Source organism: Schistocerca serialis, chromosome 7, assembly GCF_023864345.2.
Source record: "Schistocerca serialis cubense isolate TAMUIC-IGC-003099 chromosome 7, iqSchSeri2.2, whole genome shotgun sequence".
In the NCBI taxonomy this organism is placed as follows: Eukaryota; Metazoa; Arthropoda; class Insecta; order Orthoptera; family Acrididae; genus Schistocerca; species Schistocerca serialis.
The window spans coordinates 290,222,226-290,237,385 of NC_064644.1; the positions used below are offsets into that span (position 1 = coordinate 290,222,226).

The 15,160-nt window shown below is 44.2% G+C and overlaps 1 protein-coding gene and 1 pseudogene across 4 annotated transcripts in view; one reads left to right on the plus strand and one right to left on the minus strand.

Annotated features, from left to right (window-relative positions):
- The window catches only part of LOC126412622 (uncharacterized), a 160,383-nt gene that overhangs the window by 113,719 nt on the left and 31,504 nt on the right, over positions 1–15,160 (minus strand). For all 4 annotated transcript variants that reach the window (XR_007575324.1, XR_007575325.1, XM_050082295.1 and 1 more), the window contains exon 4: positions 1,561–1,807. Coding sequence is in view for 2 of the 4 variants with exons in the window: in XM_050082295.1 (XP_049938252.1) it covers positions 1,561–1,807 (247 nt within the window). In the remaining 2 variants the exon portion in view is untranslated. The remainder of the gene's footprint in view (positions 1–1,560; positions 1,808–15,160) is intronic.
- LOC126413457 (5S ribosomal RNA) lies at positions 12,467–12,585 on the plus strand (annotated as a pseudogene).

Below are 15,160 nucleotides of genomic sequence, written 5' to 3' on the forward strand. Positions count from 1 at the left end.
TCTGAAAGGAGATCAATTCTGTCTGAGATTTTGCCCACCACTTCTAGAGCAGCTTTTCTTTTCATCACCCTCCCAATCTCTGCACTATCCTTGTGAGACCCTATGCTGTCCTGCACCCATCTCCCTACCCTATGAATCCTACCCCTGTGACCGCCCCTGCTGCAAGACTTGCCCTATGCACCATCCTATCACCACCTATACCTACCCTGTCACTAGCATAATATACTATCAAAGGGAGAGCCATCTGTGAAATGACACGTCATATACCCGCTGTTATGTAAATACTGTTCAGCCTTTTCCATCAGAATAACTACTACGCAGTTATCAGTCAGAATGAATGGGAATAGGCGACGGGTTTATACTGGCAACATATAATATCCTGTTGCAGAGCATGCTCTACAAGGCAGTCGTGACCTCGCTGCCTGTTTCACCACATGTGCCATCTGGATTCTTCCCTCAGACACCAGTTTCTCAGAACTCCGCGGGTAGAAACTAGCACTACAAAATGTCCTCTGGTCTTGCCACCCAAGTGGCTTTAATTTATGTTAATTCATTCTGTCTCAGCATTTTCTCACGGTAACTACCCCTTTCTTCACTCCATTTTAGTTTTCTACATCTTTCATTTTCTGCCCCGTCTATTTTTTGTCGTCCTCCCTCCCAACTCTGTTACATACAATGAACTTAGTTTTTCACTCTTATTACCTTGTGCATGATATTTTAGTAGTGATCTCTGTCTTGCATATTACCCTGTCTTTCAACTTTAAGCTCTCAGGCTTTCAGACCTCGTCCAATGCAGTCCCCAATAATCAGTCTTTCCTTCTCATCCTGTCCAGTAAGTCTCCTCTGACCCAGGGTTCTGGGCGACTTTTCCAAACTGTATCCCTTCCCTAGACCTCTCCAGTGCTTTTCCTTCACCCCTTTTCCTTTCTCTCCAACTCTTCTGCTGTATGAAGGAGCTACTGGCTCTGAAAGCTTGTGTAAGTTAAACCTGTGTGTGTGTGTGTTTTTCTGCTCCCGCTGTTTGGTAAGTAGATTTTTTATCCATCCAGTTACATTATATGCTTAAATAATTTGTTTGTTTATTCTTTCATTATCAGACTCAGTTAGTAACACTCACTTATATCCTTAAATATGTCACTCACCAATCGGCCTTGAAATTTCTGGGTATGATTATGATCAGATGCATATGGGTCATAATCTCATATGCTGCAATGTAATAGAGTGCTACAAGAGTGGTCTTTCAAATTCTGAATACCAATGTTTCCAAAGTAGTTTGTCGAAGACATCATCCATCAGCAAGGTGAAAGTTTACAACTTTTCACGATTTATTAATCCCACTTCAACAACAACAGTGGGATGATACTACATAGGCTTTAAGCCTTTAAAAATGTGTAGAAAGCCACAACAAGGTGTTGGGAAGATAACCAAACCTTTCCTTCTGTGGGCAGTGCTCTTTCAATTGAGCTATCCATGCAAGTCTCATGGACAGACTCAACACTTCAACATGACATTCGCATCAAGTTTTAGTACAGACATTAGCATCTCAGTTTTAGTACTTACTGTCTAAGCTGGTCGCGATCTTTGCGTAAGGCTTCACAAGTTGAATGCAACTGACGTGACCTATGCTCCATATGCTCCACATTTCTTCTCAGTTCTTCCAGTAGTTCTGGTGGGGGAGCTTGCACTACATGTCTGACTCTGGCATCACCATGACCATGAGTAACATCTTTCTCACATACTTCAGGTGGAATACGTGCCACTGTGCGTTCAATGTCACATAAAACACGTGAGATACACGCAGGTGTTGCTGAAAACAAGTTTTATAATTTATTATCTTACTGTAAATTATTTGTTTTACTGATGTGTGTTACGACATATGAAAAGCATGCATGAAAATTAAGCAATTTTTGAAAACAAAACTCAAATTACAAATTTCATTTTTTAGAACTAGGCCACCTCAATTAAGTGATATGGGCACAACTACAGGATAGTCCAACAGTTTGTAGTCCAAATAGACTGTGATGTTAATGTTAACATGCCTGTGATCACCGAAAGACTGTGCCACAGGTTGGCCACAAAAGCAAGTCATATAAAAATGCAGTCTCTTCTTTTGTAGCGTGAGTGTAGTAGCGCCCGTTTTTGCAACATTCTCTAAATAGTATCACTAAACCAAGGTGGATTCACCAGTTTTTACTAATTGGTAAGTATTTATTTAGGCCACAGGTTGAACCAGAACTGCTCTCTGTTTGCCTTAGCCAGAATAAATGATCTCAGTTTGACTTTTAAATAGGTTGTTAGTAAGTTCCTGTCTAGCCCAACCAAACACAAATACTCTCCTAGCTTTCTTGATGACCTTTTGCCTTTGGCAACCATTGTTCCTATGATAGTATCATGGTTGCTATCCTTTCTCTCATTGGTGACACACTCAAAATGACTAGGTCTGTTCGTAGCGAGGAGGTCTAAAACATGAGGGATAGTCAAAGTTTTAATTACCATCTGCAAAAAATAGTGCCATATCATTAATTTTTTGTTTGTTTGAAGATAATTGCTGCATTCCTGGTACACACTGAAATTTCTTTGTCCCAGTATGTAACATGCTGCTATAGACAAAACAAAAAGGCGCAGACCAACTTCACTCTACCAAGGGGCTGCATCACTGTTTTGGCTCCTCCAGTGGCATTTTATGGCACTGTGATGTAGAGATTTCATTATGTAGCAGGTCTGCAGACATGTACCTGCAAACAAAAACAAAAATAACTGGATAACATTATTTTTTGAGTTGATAATTAAAACTTTATGGCTGCAGTGATAAGATCTCTCTTGCCCAGAATGCTGAGTGTCTCACCAAGGCCTTCATAGACAGACATTATCCCCCAGACCTAATCCGCAAACAGATATCTTGTGCCATTTCCCCCTCACATGCCCAATCTTCCCACCACCCCCAAGCACCAATTACAAAGGACTTTCCTCTTCATCACCCATTACCACCATGGACTGGAACAAATGAATCATGTCCTTCATCAGGGCTTTGAATACCTATGATCGTGCCCTGAACTGATGTATCCTACGCAAAATCCTTCCTACCTCTCCCAAAGTGGTGTTCCGTCACCCACCAAACATCCACAACATCCTACTCCATCCCCACGCCACTCCTAAGCCCAACCTGTTGCCACAGGGATCATATCCCTGTGGAAGACTCAGGTGCAAGACTTACCCAATCCACCTACCAAGCACTTCCTATTCCAGTACTGTCACAGGCTTATCCTACCTCATCAGAAGCTGGGCCACCTGTGAAAGCTGCCGTGACATATGCCAGCTCTGCTGCAATCATTGCACAGCTTTTTATACTGGTATGACTACCACTCAATTGTGCACCAGCATGAATGGTCACTGCCAAACTGTGGCCAAGAGTGAAGTGGATCAACCCGTGGCACAACATGCAGCTGAACATAACATGCTTGATATCAATAGCTGCTTCCTACCCAAGCATTTATATCATCCCATTCCATTCACTATCAGCTTTTCTGAACTGTGCAGATGGGGGTTATCCTAGCAACACATTCAACTCTCCCAAAATTATCCCAGCTCGACCCATGGTAACCTACTGGCCCAGTGCCCTCCATTCAATAGTTTCTCTGCCAACAAGCCTGCCTGTCTTTCCCCTTCCCAGCTCCTCTCCTTTTCCACTCCCCCACCTTCCTGCCCCACAGCTTCCTGATCCTGCACCTGCTTGCAGTCTAGCCCCCGCACACTCCGCCAGACAGCGCTCCTCTCTCAAACCACCCGTACTCTGCTTTCCCTTCCCTTCCCCGCCTCCCTCCAGATTGCTGGTTCTGTTGCATGTGACAGTTGCATTCTGGTCTGAGCTGCTGGAGATAGTAGACATGTGTGTGTGACGTGTGCTTGCTTGTGTGAATGGATGGGTGTCTCCTTTTCTGATGGTGGAGCTGGTCGAATGCTAATGTGTAGATGTCTTTTTGTTGTGGTTATCTGCAACTCAACTCAATGTGTCATCTTTTCCTACCTTTTCGATATACATTCCATGTGTTAGAAATTTCCTACTCTCTACACGAGGTTTCAATCAACCCTCAGTTCCTAGTATGATGTGGCAACTGCCTTCTAGTAGAGAGAGAAGTCCTGAGACTTTGCTGCAAACACTAGCAGTTGAGATTAAATATTTTCAGACAGTCACTATCCAGTCTCAGGACCTATGTGACAGAAATTGTTGGTGCCAACAGGGTGATCTGCAGCTGACAGAAATCAATGCTGTAAATTGCTTCCAGTATGGCCTCCAACTGGTAGGTAATTCTTCCTGGGATAAACATCCAGTGCACATTTGGTTAGCTTTCCTCCCTTGATATTATTTCCCTTAGAGACACCATTACATGCCTAGCACTGAAACTGACTACAGCTAATAGCGCCTTCTTTCCCGTCTGTTGGTTCCCAGACCTCAGCAAAGGAGACTGTTGCACAAGCAGGAGAGGCATGCCCTAATGGTTCTGTCTCATTATCAGTGAGCAAGAGGCAAGGCTTCAACACTACTCATTACATGTATGGTGTTGACCTCTATGCCAAAACCAACAGATAGCCTCGCTCGCGAGAGAGCTCCAGCCTGGCGACAACCTGCCAGTCACTACAGGATGACTCCTTGGTTCCAGACCATGGTTCTCTGCTGACCATATTAGCAAACAAGCATAGTTGCCAAGATCTGTAGGTCTTTGTAACAGGTGTCGGCCCTACCACTCCACAATAGCTGCAAACTAAAGTGTCCATAACGAAGATGGTCGATAGTGATCAATCTAGCATCCAGTTGCGCGTGAACATCAGCTATTCCTTTCAGTGACCACAATCCATATCTACCTAGTTCTTTCAAAGAGAAAAAGAAATAGAGGAATTGAGTCCAAGACTCAGAGAAAACTTAATAGAAACACATGCACCTATAAGAAGGGCTATGCGTGAAACCTACACTAACTTTCAGTCAAGTACTAGTGAAAGATCTATCAGAAAATCCTAGGAGGTTCTTAGCCACATGCACTGTCTATTAACAGCCTGAAACCTCTCAGCTAGTATCTTATCAATCCATCCGATGCTGAAACTGAAGGCAGCACGCACAAAGCAAAAATATTAAATCCTGGTTTTATTAATTTATTCACCACAGGGACACCACTGTACCTATGTTTGATTGTTACACTGATTCATAAGTAAGACACTGATATAAGCACCCTCTAGCACTGAAAAAACAAGGCTATTCAAAGTAAACAAGGCACTACATCCTGATGAATTCTAATCAGATTTTACTTTGAATAGGCTGCAGCAGGATTAGACTCTTTTGTAGTTGCATTTGACAACAATCTGCTGTTCAGTGAATAGTTTCACACGACTAGTAAAGAGCGTAGGTCACTCCCGTCTGCAAAAAGGACAAAGGACCAGCTCCAGCAGAAAACTGTAGACCATTATTTCTGATACCTGCGTTTTGCACAAATCCAGGTCATATACTAAGGTGAAACATTATGAAATGCCCAGAGGACAACAAGCTTTTTCTTGAAAAATCAGCATGTACTCAGAGGGAAACATTCCACGTGGGAAAAAATATATCTAAAAACAAAGATTCTGTAACTTACCAAACGAAAGCATTGGTACGTTGATAGAAACACAAACACACACACAAATTTCAAGCTTCAGGAAAGAGGGAAGGGGAGGGAAAGACGAAAGGATGTGGATTTTAAGAGAGAGGGTAAGGAGTCATTCCAATCCTGGGAGCGAAAAGACTTACCTTGGGGGGAAAAAGGGACAGGTATACACTCACTCGCGCGGGCTCCCCCCCCCCCCCCCCCCCCCCCACACACACACATATCCATATCACCTCGACTGACATCTCTACCCAAACTCTTTGCCTTTACATATGTCTGCTTGTGTCTGTTATGTGCGGATGGATATGTGTGTGTGTGTGCGCGAGTGTATACCTGTCCCTTTTTCCCCCCAAGGTAAGTCTTTCCGCTTCCGGGATTGGAATGACTCCTTACCCTCTCCCTTAAAACCACATCCTTTCGTCTTTCCCTCTCCTTCCCTCTTTCCTGATGAAGCAACCGTGGGTTGCGAAAGCTTGAAATTTGTGTGTGTGTTTGTGTTTGTTATTGTTTCTATCAACGTACCAATGCTTTCTTTTGGTAACTTACAGAATCTTTGTTTATATATATATATGGAAGAAGAAGAAGAAGAAAACCCTGGTGTGAAAAACAAGTCTGCTTTATACTTATATTTTTGAAAGGGAATTTACATTGTACCACACTGTCAACCCAGCCCATACAGGATTATATGGAGTACATTTACAGACATGTGATTGGTTAAATGAACAGCTGACTAATAGAACCCAGAACATTATACTGGATGGCAAATGTTCCACAGAAACAATAACAACATTGAGTGTGACCCAAGGATGCATAACAGATGCTGTAATTTTCTCAAGAGACGTAAATGATTAATCACACATCATTATCAACACAATGAAGTTGTTTGCTGACAATGCTGTTGTCTACAGGAAAGTCTCATGTTGTACACTGATGAGCCGAAACTCATGGGATACCTACTAATATCGTGTTGGCAGGCTCTCACCACTGCTGTTAATCAAAGTGGCGTCTGCGTGTTCGCGGCAGGTTACTCTCACCTCAATGCAACCATCGCCCTTTCCAGCATAAGGTGAATTGGCTGAAGATTGGGACTCCAAAGAGACATGGTTCCATCAAAATTTCCTCATTTTTTGCATGGGCTGTGCGCAACTGTGTAGGGCTTTTTCCCTTTCTTGGTTTTCGCTGCACATGTATCAGTTGTTGTTCCAACTTGTGCCTTTGCAAGAACGGGCCAGCTTATCACTTGATGAAATGTGCAAGCTTCTCTCAGCCTATTACTGTGACAGAACACGTGTAAAATTTTACTATTGTCAGGAACACCCAAACCAATCTTATAAAGCCTGGGCTGGAGAATTACAGGGGTTGAGCCGTCATCGTAAATTTGTAACTGGTACTTATCATGAATCCTACACTGATCACACAGTGCATGATGATATTATTTGTCATGCCCCAAATAGGGAAGTCCGTGAAACAGCACTTCAATGTGAGAATCTGGCACTTATGGATGTGCTCAATATAGCACAGTCCTTTGAAGTGTCACGGGCCACAGGCAATCAGATTATTGCCTGGGAGGAGGGATCGGAGGTTGCTCAGTCAACCCCTGTTAGACACACCACAAGTGTTCGGGATGACGGGGAAGCTGTTGCAGCAGTACAACCTTCAGCTCAGCATCGTATGGGGCAGTGTCAATTACAGCCACAGCAGCAACAGGCCGCATCACAGCAGTGGCCATGTGGCCCCCCTAGCAAACGTAACTCCTCTTCAAACGTGGTGGACACAGTAGTACCGATGGACTGTGCAATGACTGTTTCCCCGAACAAACTGATTATTGACTTGCATGTGTTTAATAAAAATGCAAGTGGACACAAGAGCTGCAGTGACTTTACTAAACACACAAATGTACATGAACTTGGGCTACCCCCCCCCCCCCCCCCCCTCTCACACATTTCACGGAAGTAGTTTATCTACAATAAACAGCAAATTCTGATCCTAGGTCAGTTCTCCGTTCCTGTCTCTTACAAAACTGTTGTTTGCCCCCTCACTTTCCTTGTTGTGGATCATTCCTATACCACAGACCTGTTCAGGTTAGATGTGATTAATGCCTTTTTTTTCTCTGTAGCTGATGAGGTAAATTTAGTATCAGATCAAGTATCAGCAACTGGAGTCCTTCCGCTCTCAGTTTTCATCTATTTTTCCCCTGGGCTAGGTTGTGCTACTGGTTTTCAGGCCCACATTACTATGAGTGTGTCCACCTGCCCTTGTTTCTTACAGGTGCGACAGGTGCCTTTCGCATTGCGTGACTTCATCAAGGCTGAATTAGACCATCTGACGTTGCTCGATGTCATTTGGACTATTTCTTCCAGTGAATAGGCTACACTATAGGTCATCATTAAGAAGCTTCATCTCTTTGGTGACTTCAGTGTCAGGATTAATGAACAGTCTAATGATAGATACATACTCTTTGCCCCACCCAACGAGTTGCTCGCAAAATTGTCATGTGGCCACTACTTTTATATGACTGATTTATTGGAAGCATATCTCCAGCTCCCCTTGGATGAGGCCACTAGGCACCTTCTTGATGTCAATGCACCTTTCGGCCTATACCATTATCAATAGTTGTCTTCTGGCGTCGCTAGTACGCCTGCAATTTTTCAACCCCCCCTTTTTTTTATTTTATTTTTTTTTAAAAAAAAAAAAAGAACAGGTGATAGGCTCTGTAATCAGCTGCATCAATTACCTCGACGATACATTGTTTTGGATTCTTCCATCAAAGACCACCTTAGCAATCTCTGATCATTGTTTTCTGTTTTGCAGTCTGTGGGTCTCAAGTACAATCTTGCCCTGTGTCTGGCCATTTTTCAGACAGGTCAGCATCTCGTGTTGGCCACAGATGCCTCTGAACGTGGTCTTGGTGCAGTGTTGGCGCAAAAATATGCGGATGGGTCTGAACAACCCATTGCTCATGCTTCTAAGACTTTAATTTCCACTCAGCAGCGGTATTCTCCGATCGGAAAAAAGGCTTTTGTAACCATGTTTGCACTCAAGAAATTTCACGTCTTCTTTTATGGTTCTAAGTTCCATTTAATCACAAGCCATTGGTGGCTCTTTTTCGTCCTTTGGCTACCATGCCTGACAAGTCGGCACACTGTTTGCAGCAGTGGGCTCTCTTTCCCTCCCGTTATCATTATCAGATCCATTACTGGTCAACGGTGTGATAAGGCACTGCTGATGCCTTATCTCGCCTTCCTATCAGGCCAGACCTGGCGCTCCATCAGGATGAGTTGCTTTGTTTTTATTTAGATACTGAGAACCATAACATGGTCAATGGTTTTGCCATCACTAGTGCCACAACATAATTGGCTGTTGCTGTGGATCCCATACCTAGTCAGGTCCTCTGGTTGTGATTCCCACTTCCTTATGCTGTAATGAATGCAGCTTCTGCATGTTGGTCATTGGCATGTGTGTTGGTCGGAAACAGATGGGGACAATACATGCCTTATTGCTGCTTCCACTCTGTGTTCAGCAACAGGTGGCCTGCGGTTGTCTGTATACCCCCAGCCAATGGCACGTTGTCGACTTTGCTCGGCCCTTCCTAAATCAGTATTGGCTCATTATAAAGGACACCTATTCCAAAATTCCTTACGTGGTGCACTGTCGGTCCACATCCACAACAGCCACTGTTTCAGCCCTTTCTAAGATTTTTTGCAATTGAAGGACTTCTATATGACATGGTTACCAATAACAGCCCCTAGTTTGTTTCTTGGGTATTTGCATCCTTTTGTCAGGCTAGTGGTGTTCGCCATATCACAGCTCCCCTCTTTCATCCTCACTCTAATAGTGAGGCCGAAAGCATGGTTCGGTCATTTAAAACTCAGATGCAGAAATATGTATGTGGCAGGTCTCCTGAAGCTGCTTTATACCGTTTTTTGAGTTTGTGTCGTTTCACTAGGGTGGCAGACAAGAGCCGGGAAGAGCTGCTACATGTATGCCAACCACAGACACTCCTTTACCTGCTGCATCCAACACCATATCTGCTGGCGCCACAATGGTTCTTGTCGGGTGAGGCTGTTTGGGATCATAGTTTTGACAGGCAGCCGAACTGAGTTCCTGCTGTCATCGAGTTTCACTGGGGCTGGAGCCTGTGCGCCATCTGCAATCCTGATGGGCAAACGTCCCATCACCTTGACAAGCTGTGGCTGTGCACTGCAGGGCCTGTTCTCGAGGGGCCACAACCTCCCTCTGCCCCATCACTACTGATGATTGTTCCTGCGTCACAGATGTTCCGGTTCATGCGGCAGAGGGGGTCACTGCCTGGCAGATCGCTGACCGGGGTTCCCGCCTCTGTTTCCACTCCTCGACTGCTGCTGCCAGTGCAGCCCCCACTGCACCTAATGTTGCAGTTGCTACCGCTGTCTCTAATGCTGGGTGCTGTGAGGCCAATCTTCTCTGACTCCCCTGCTGATGCCTCCAGCACTGGCTGCTGACTTCAACGAGGATGTCGCTATTGAGATGCCATCCGCAGTTCTGCCCTATGGTCTCTCACGAGTGGGGGGACGGCACGTTAACCCACACCCTCATCACTACTTCATCTATATCTACATCCATATTCTGCAAGCCACCTGACAGTGTGTGGCGGAGGGTACCTTGAGTACCTCTATCAGTTCTCCCTTCTATTCCAGTCTCGTATTGTTTGTCGAAAGAAAGACTGTCGGAATGCCTCTGTATGGGCGCTAATCTCTCTCATTTTATCCTCATGGTCTCCTCGCGAGATATACGTAGGAGGGAGCAATATACTGCTTGACTCTTCGGTGAAGGTATGTTCTCGAAACTTCAACAAAAGCCCGTACCGAGCTACTGAGCGTCTCTCTTGCAGGGTCTTCCACTGGAGTTTATCTATCATCTCTGTAACACTTTCATAATTACTAAATGATCCTGTAATGAAGCACACTGCTCTCCATTGAATCTCCTTTATCTCTTCCATCAACGCTATCTGGTACAGATCCAACACTGGTGAGCAGTATTCAAGCAGTGGGCGAACAAGCGTACTGTAACCTACTTCATTTGTTCTCGGATTGCATTTCCTTAGGATTCTGCCAATGAATCTCAGTCTGGCATCTACTTAACCGATGATTAATTTTATATGGTCATTCCATTTTAAATCACTCCTAATGCCTACTCCCAGATAATTAATGGAATTAACTGCTTCCAGTTGCTGACCTGCTATATTGTAGCTAAATGATTAAGAATCTTTCTTTCTATGAATTCGCAACACATTACACCTGTCTACATTGAGATTCAATTGTCATTCCCTGCACCATTCGTCAATTCGTTGCAGATACTCCTCCATTTCAGTACAATTTTGCATTGTTACAACCTTTTGATATACCACAGCATCATCTGCAAAAAGCCTCAGTGAACTTCCGATGTTATCCGCAAGGTCATTTACATATATTGTGAATAGCAACGGTCCTACGACACTCCCCTGCGGCACACCTGAAATCACTCTTACTTCGGAAGACTTCTCTCCATTGAGAATGGCATGCTGCGTCCTGTTATCTAGGAACTCTTCAATCCAATCACACAATTGGTCTGATAGTCCATATGCTCTTACTTGGTTCATTAAGCAACTGTGGGGAACTGTTATCAAATGCCTTGTGGAAGTCAAGAAACATGGCATCTACCTGGGAACCCGTGTCTATGGCCCTCTGAGTCTCGTGGACGAATAGCGCGAGCTGGATTTCACACAATCGTCTTTTTCGAAACCCATGCTGATTCCTACAGAGTACATTTCTAGTTTCCAGAAAAGTTATTATATTCAAACATAATATGTGTTCCAAAATTCTACACATGATCGACACTAGAGATATAGGTCTTCCGCCCCTACTTGCCAGTGCCTGCCCAGCACATGCTGCAGCAGCTGCCATCATCAGGTGATGAAATGGACGTCAGTTCTGTCATTGGTGTTTTCCGTGACTCATAATCTGAGTGCCTTGTGAGAGCAGTTTTTCCCCCCAAGGTACCAGTGCTTTCTTTCTGTACCACACATTTTTCTCTGCCTAGTTATCTTCATGAATGCATGTATGTGGTTTTTCCACCCCTTGGAAGGACAGAGTGATGTTCCTTCACTCATGACGTGCATGATTTCATACAGCATGCATCCGTACAGTTCACAGGCTCACTTCTAGAGGCCATCTGTGTCAACCCCCTGGCACACTCTGGTGAGCCACCAAAGAAACAGCATTATTTAAGTGATCACAAAGGAGTACACAGCCTATTCTTTATGCTGTATTAGTCCAGTCAATGTGTTCAGTGCTGTGCACAATGTGTTGCTCCATAAAGTACTATGTTCCATACATCATGTTTGTTCCTGCTATAACAGAGCTGAAACTAACTAAATTATCTGACAACTGATGTCCACTGAAGTAAATTAATTAAATCAACCTGAAGTAAATTAATTAAATCAACATTTTTTCACATCATTACATAAATTTCATGAATGAATGAGTCAGTGTGCTGCATTTGGCGTAGAAATGTGTACTTCTATGGATCACATGTGGAGCAAGAGACATCTCGTGGAGGCACCAATGAAGTAGGGGAATCAGCACACTCACTCTTCTACTCTCACTATGATGGTAGTGACTACTTGCACTATGTCCTGGCTGCTGGACTGATGGTGAAATAGAGCTATATTGCTGTGAAGTGTCCAGCTGGCCCTTTTTTAATCAGTTTATATGGGCTCAGTGGCAGGTGCTGGTGTATCTGGCATGTGGAGCCAAATGGAAACATAGTCATTAGAGTGCATGATCATCACCACTTCCCAGAGGGCAATGTCAGCTAGTACCAATGGCCTTGCCACATTGGTAACTCTGGTTCCCACCAAATTACCGAAGTTAAGCAACATTGAGCCTGGTTACTACTTGGATGGGTGACCATCCGGGAAAACCAGGTGCCGTTGGCTTTCAGGACATGCAAGTCACCCAAGTGGCATCCAATTGAAAGGCATGCAAGATTGTGGAGCCACATGACATTTACTTATTTATTTACTGTTAGCTAGGATGAAGAGTGCAATGACAGGTCAATGGCTGTGGGCGTGAATGTGGTGGTGGACTAGTAGGCTGTGGAGAGGGAACAGAGAAGGGAATAAGTGGATGACAGACAATGACTAATGAAAGTGAAGGCCAGGACGGTTACAGGAATGTAGGATATATTGCAGAGCACATTTCCATTTGTGCAATTCAGAAAAGCTGGCATTGGTAGGAAGGCTCCAGATGGCACAGGCTGTGAAGCAGAAATTAAAGTTAAGAATGCTGTGTTGGGCAGAGTACTCAGCAACTGAGCGGTCCAGCTGTTTCTTGGCCACAGTTTGTTGATGGCCTTTCATGCGGTAGGACAGCTCGTTGGTTGTCATGCCTTTGTAGAATGTAGCACTGGTGGTTCAAACGGTCATGAGCACATGCAAAATGGAGCTGTTTCTAGGGGGAACAGATGCAGAAGGGTGTCATGGGACATCCTTGCAAACCAATTATATTTGCAGAAAGCAGGACTGCAATGTGTATATTAAGTGTATGACAAGATAATGGCTGTTAGTGCTTGCTAGGAGCAAGAGCGTACAAGGGAGGCAGAGTGGACAGAGCTACAAGGCAATGGTTTACTGCTGAACACCCTACACAACATTTCATTAGCAACTATTTGGCTTCCTGTGGCAATAACAGGGACTACAGCCCTGAACCCAACATATCATCCACTGTATCTGCTCGTCAGTCCTTGTGGAGTCTTAACAGCAAAGGACCTAACCTATTACCTGAATGATATTCTTGACTGCACCATAAGAAATTCTCTCAACAAAGCTAAAAGCAGCACATATAGCCATGTCAGCACAGAAAAATTATTCTCGTCATTTGTACTGCCTACGTCAATTATTAGCAGGAACTAACCATCCTCCTGATGCCCCAATAAATTACTTGCCAGCACGATGGGTCAGCCATCAGGTGTGACGTAAGTGTGATGCACCAAAAGACACTAGGCTGTGGATGGTGGCTGAATTAGAATAGGAGACAAATTGTACATAATAGGTGTATGAAACTAGAAATCTAAAAAAGTAAATACAACCGAATGATGTAAATATACTATTTTATCTAAAACTGACATGGTGAGACCGTGGCTGTGTAGAATTAATGTAGGTTAATTACTACAAAGAAGAAAACAGCAACCAGCCACTATTAATACTGCTGTTTATTTAGGTAAATAGCGCCGTTACCGGTTTCAAACTGGCAAGTTCACCATCAGATGGCTGTTCACATGATTTTTCAAGATACATCTTGAAAAGATAAATCTTGAAAAATCATGTGAACAGCCGTCTGATGATGAACTTGCCAGTTCGAAACCGGTAACGGCACTATTTACCTAAATAAATAGCAGTATTAATAGTGGCTGGTTGCTGTTTTCTTCTTTGTAAGAATTAACCTACATTAGATGTAAATATAGTAAGATCACAGCAGCAGACTGGAATTCAAAGTACTGAATTCATGGCAATTGGGAGGAATTGTCACTGGCATCAGCTTGAGCAGACCACAACAGGTGGACAAGTGGGTGGCCCATTCTGAAATTACAGTGGCAGGCACTGCAACAGTGTTACCTCGGTGTCCTTCACTCCACAAAATGCCTTACTGAAGGACAGCTTACTCCATACACAATGCCTGGGGCAGCACTTCCTCAGGTGTATGAGACCAGAAGTATGGTTTTTTGCCACAACACCACCCACGCAAGTATATCTGGGCCTCCAAACCAGCCACGGAGCATTTGCACTCATCACTTGTCGCCTGACATTAGATCTGTCCTGTCCTGATGTCAGACTGTGCTTCCGATGTGGCTTCCACACGTGCTGTGCTGTGTTTCAGCTCAAACCCTGAATTTTGTTCCAGTTCATCACTAACACAATCTAAGCACCAGGCAGTTACCTCCTCCATCCACATTGGCTAGTAGAAGCAGTCGTGGGTCTGCCAGCACTAGCTAGCATGATTCTCTTGAGTACTGAACTTGATCCACTCCACTGGATCTGATCACAGTACAACAATTCCATCATCCCTGGAGTTCCTTGGTTTATCGCAGGCCACACTGACCATGGCTTGCCACCTCATGGCCCCTGCTGTCAGCACTCACTGTTGGCTGCTCCCAATGGTAGCCTGTGCTGATACCACCTACTCAGCATGGCCAACCCAGCCAGCTGCTGGCAGTGCTACCAATGACACATTTGGACACCTCAGAGGTTCCTGACTGGTCACTGCATCACTTTGCTGTGTAGATTTAGTTGCCAATAAAAGCTAATTATCATTTGGAATCATTCTCTGGCTCTGCCATCACCAGGGACTCAGTCTTATCCAGTCCCTGAGGTCACTCATACTTGACATTCTGACAGCTAGGAGGCCTTACTGCTATCCTCAAGTGACTATGTAGTGGTCAGCAACCCTGAATGACCCAGAGTAATCTTCATGTATTAATATTAATCTCAGTCTACATGATGGTTTCACACTAAG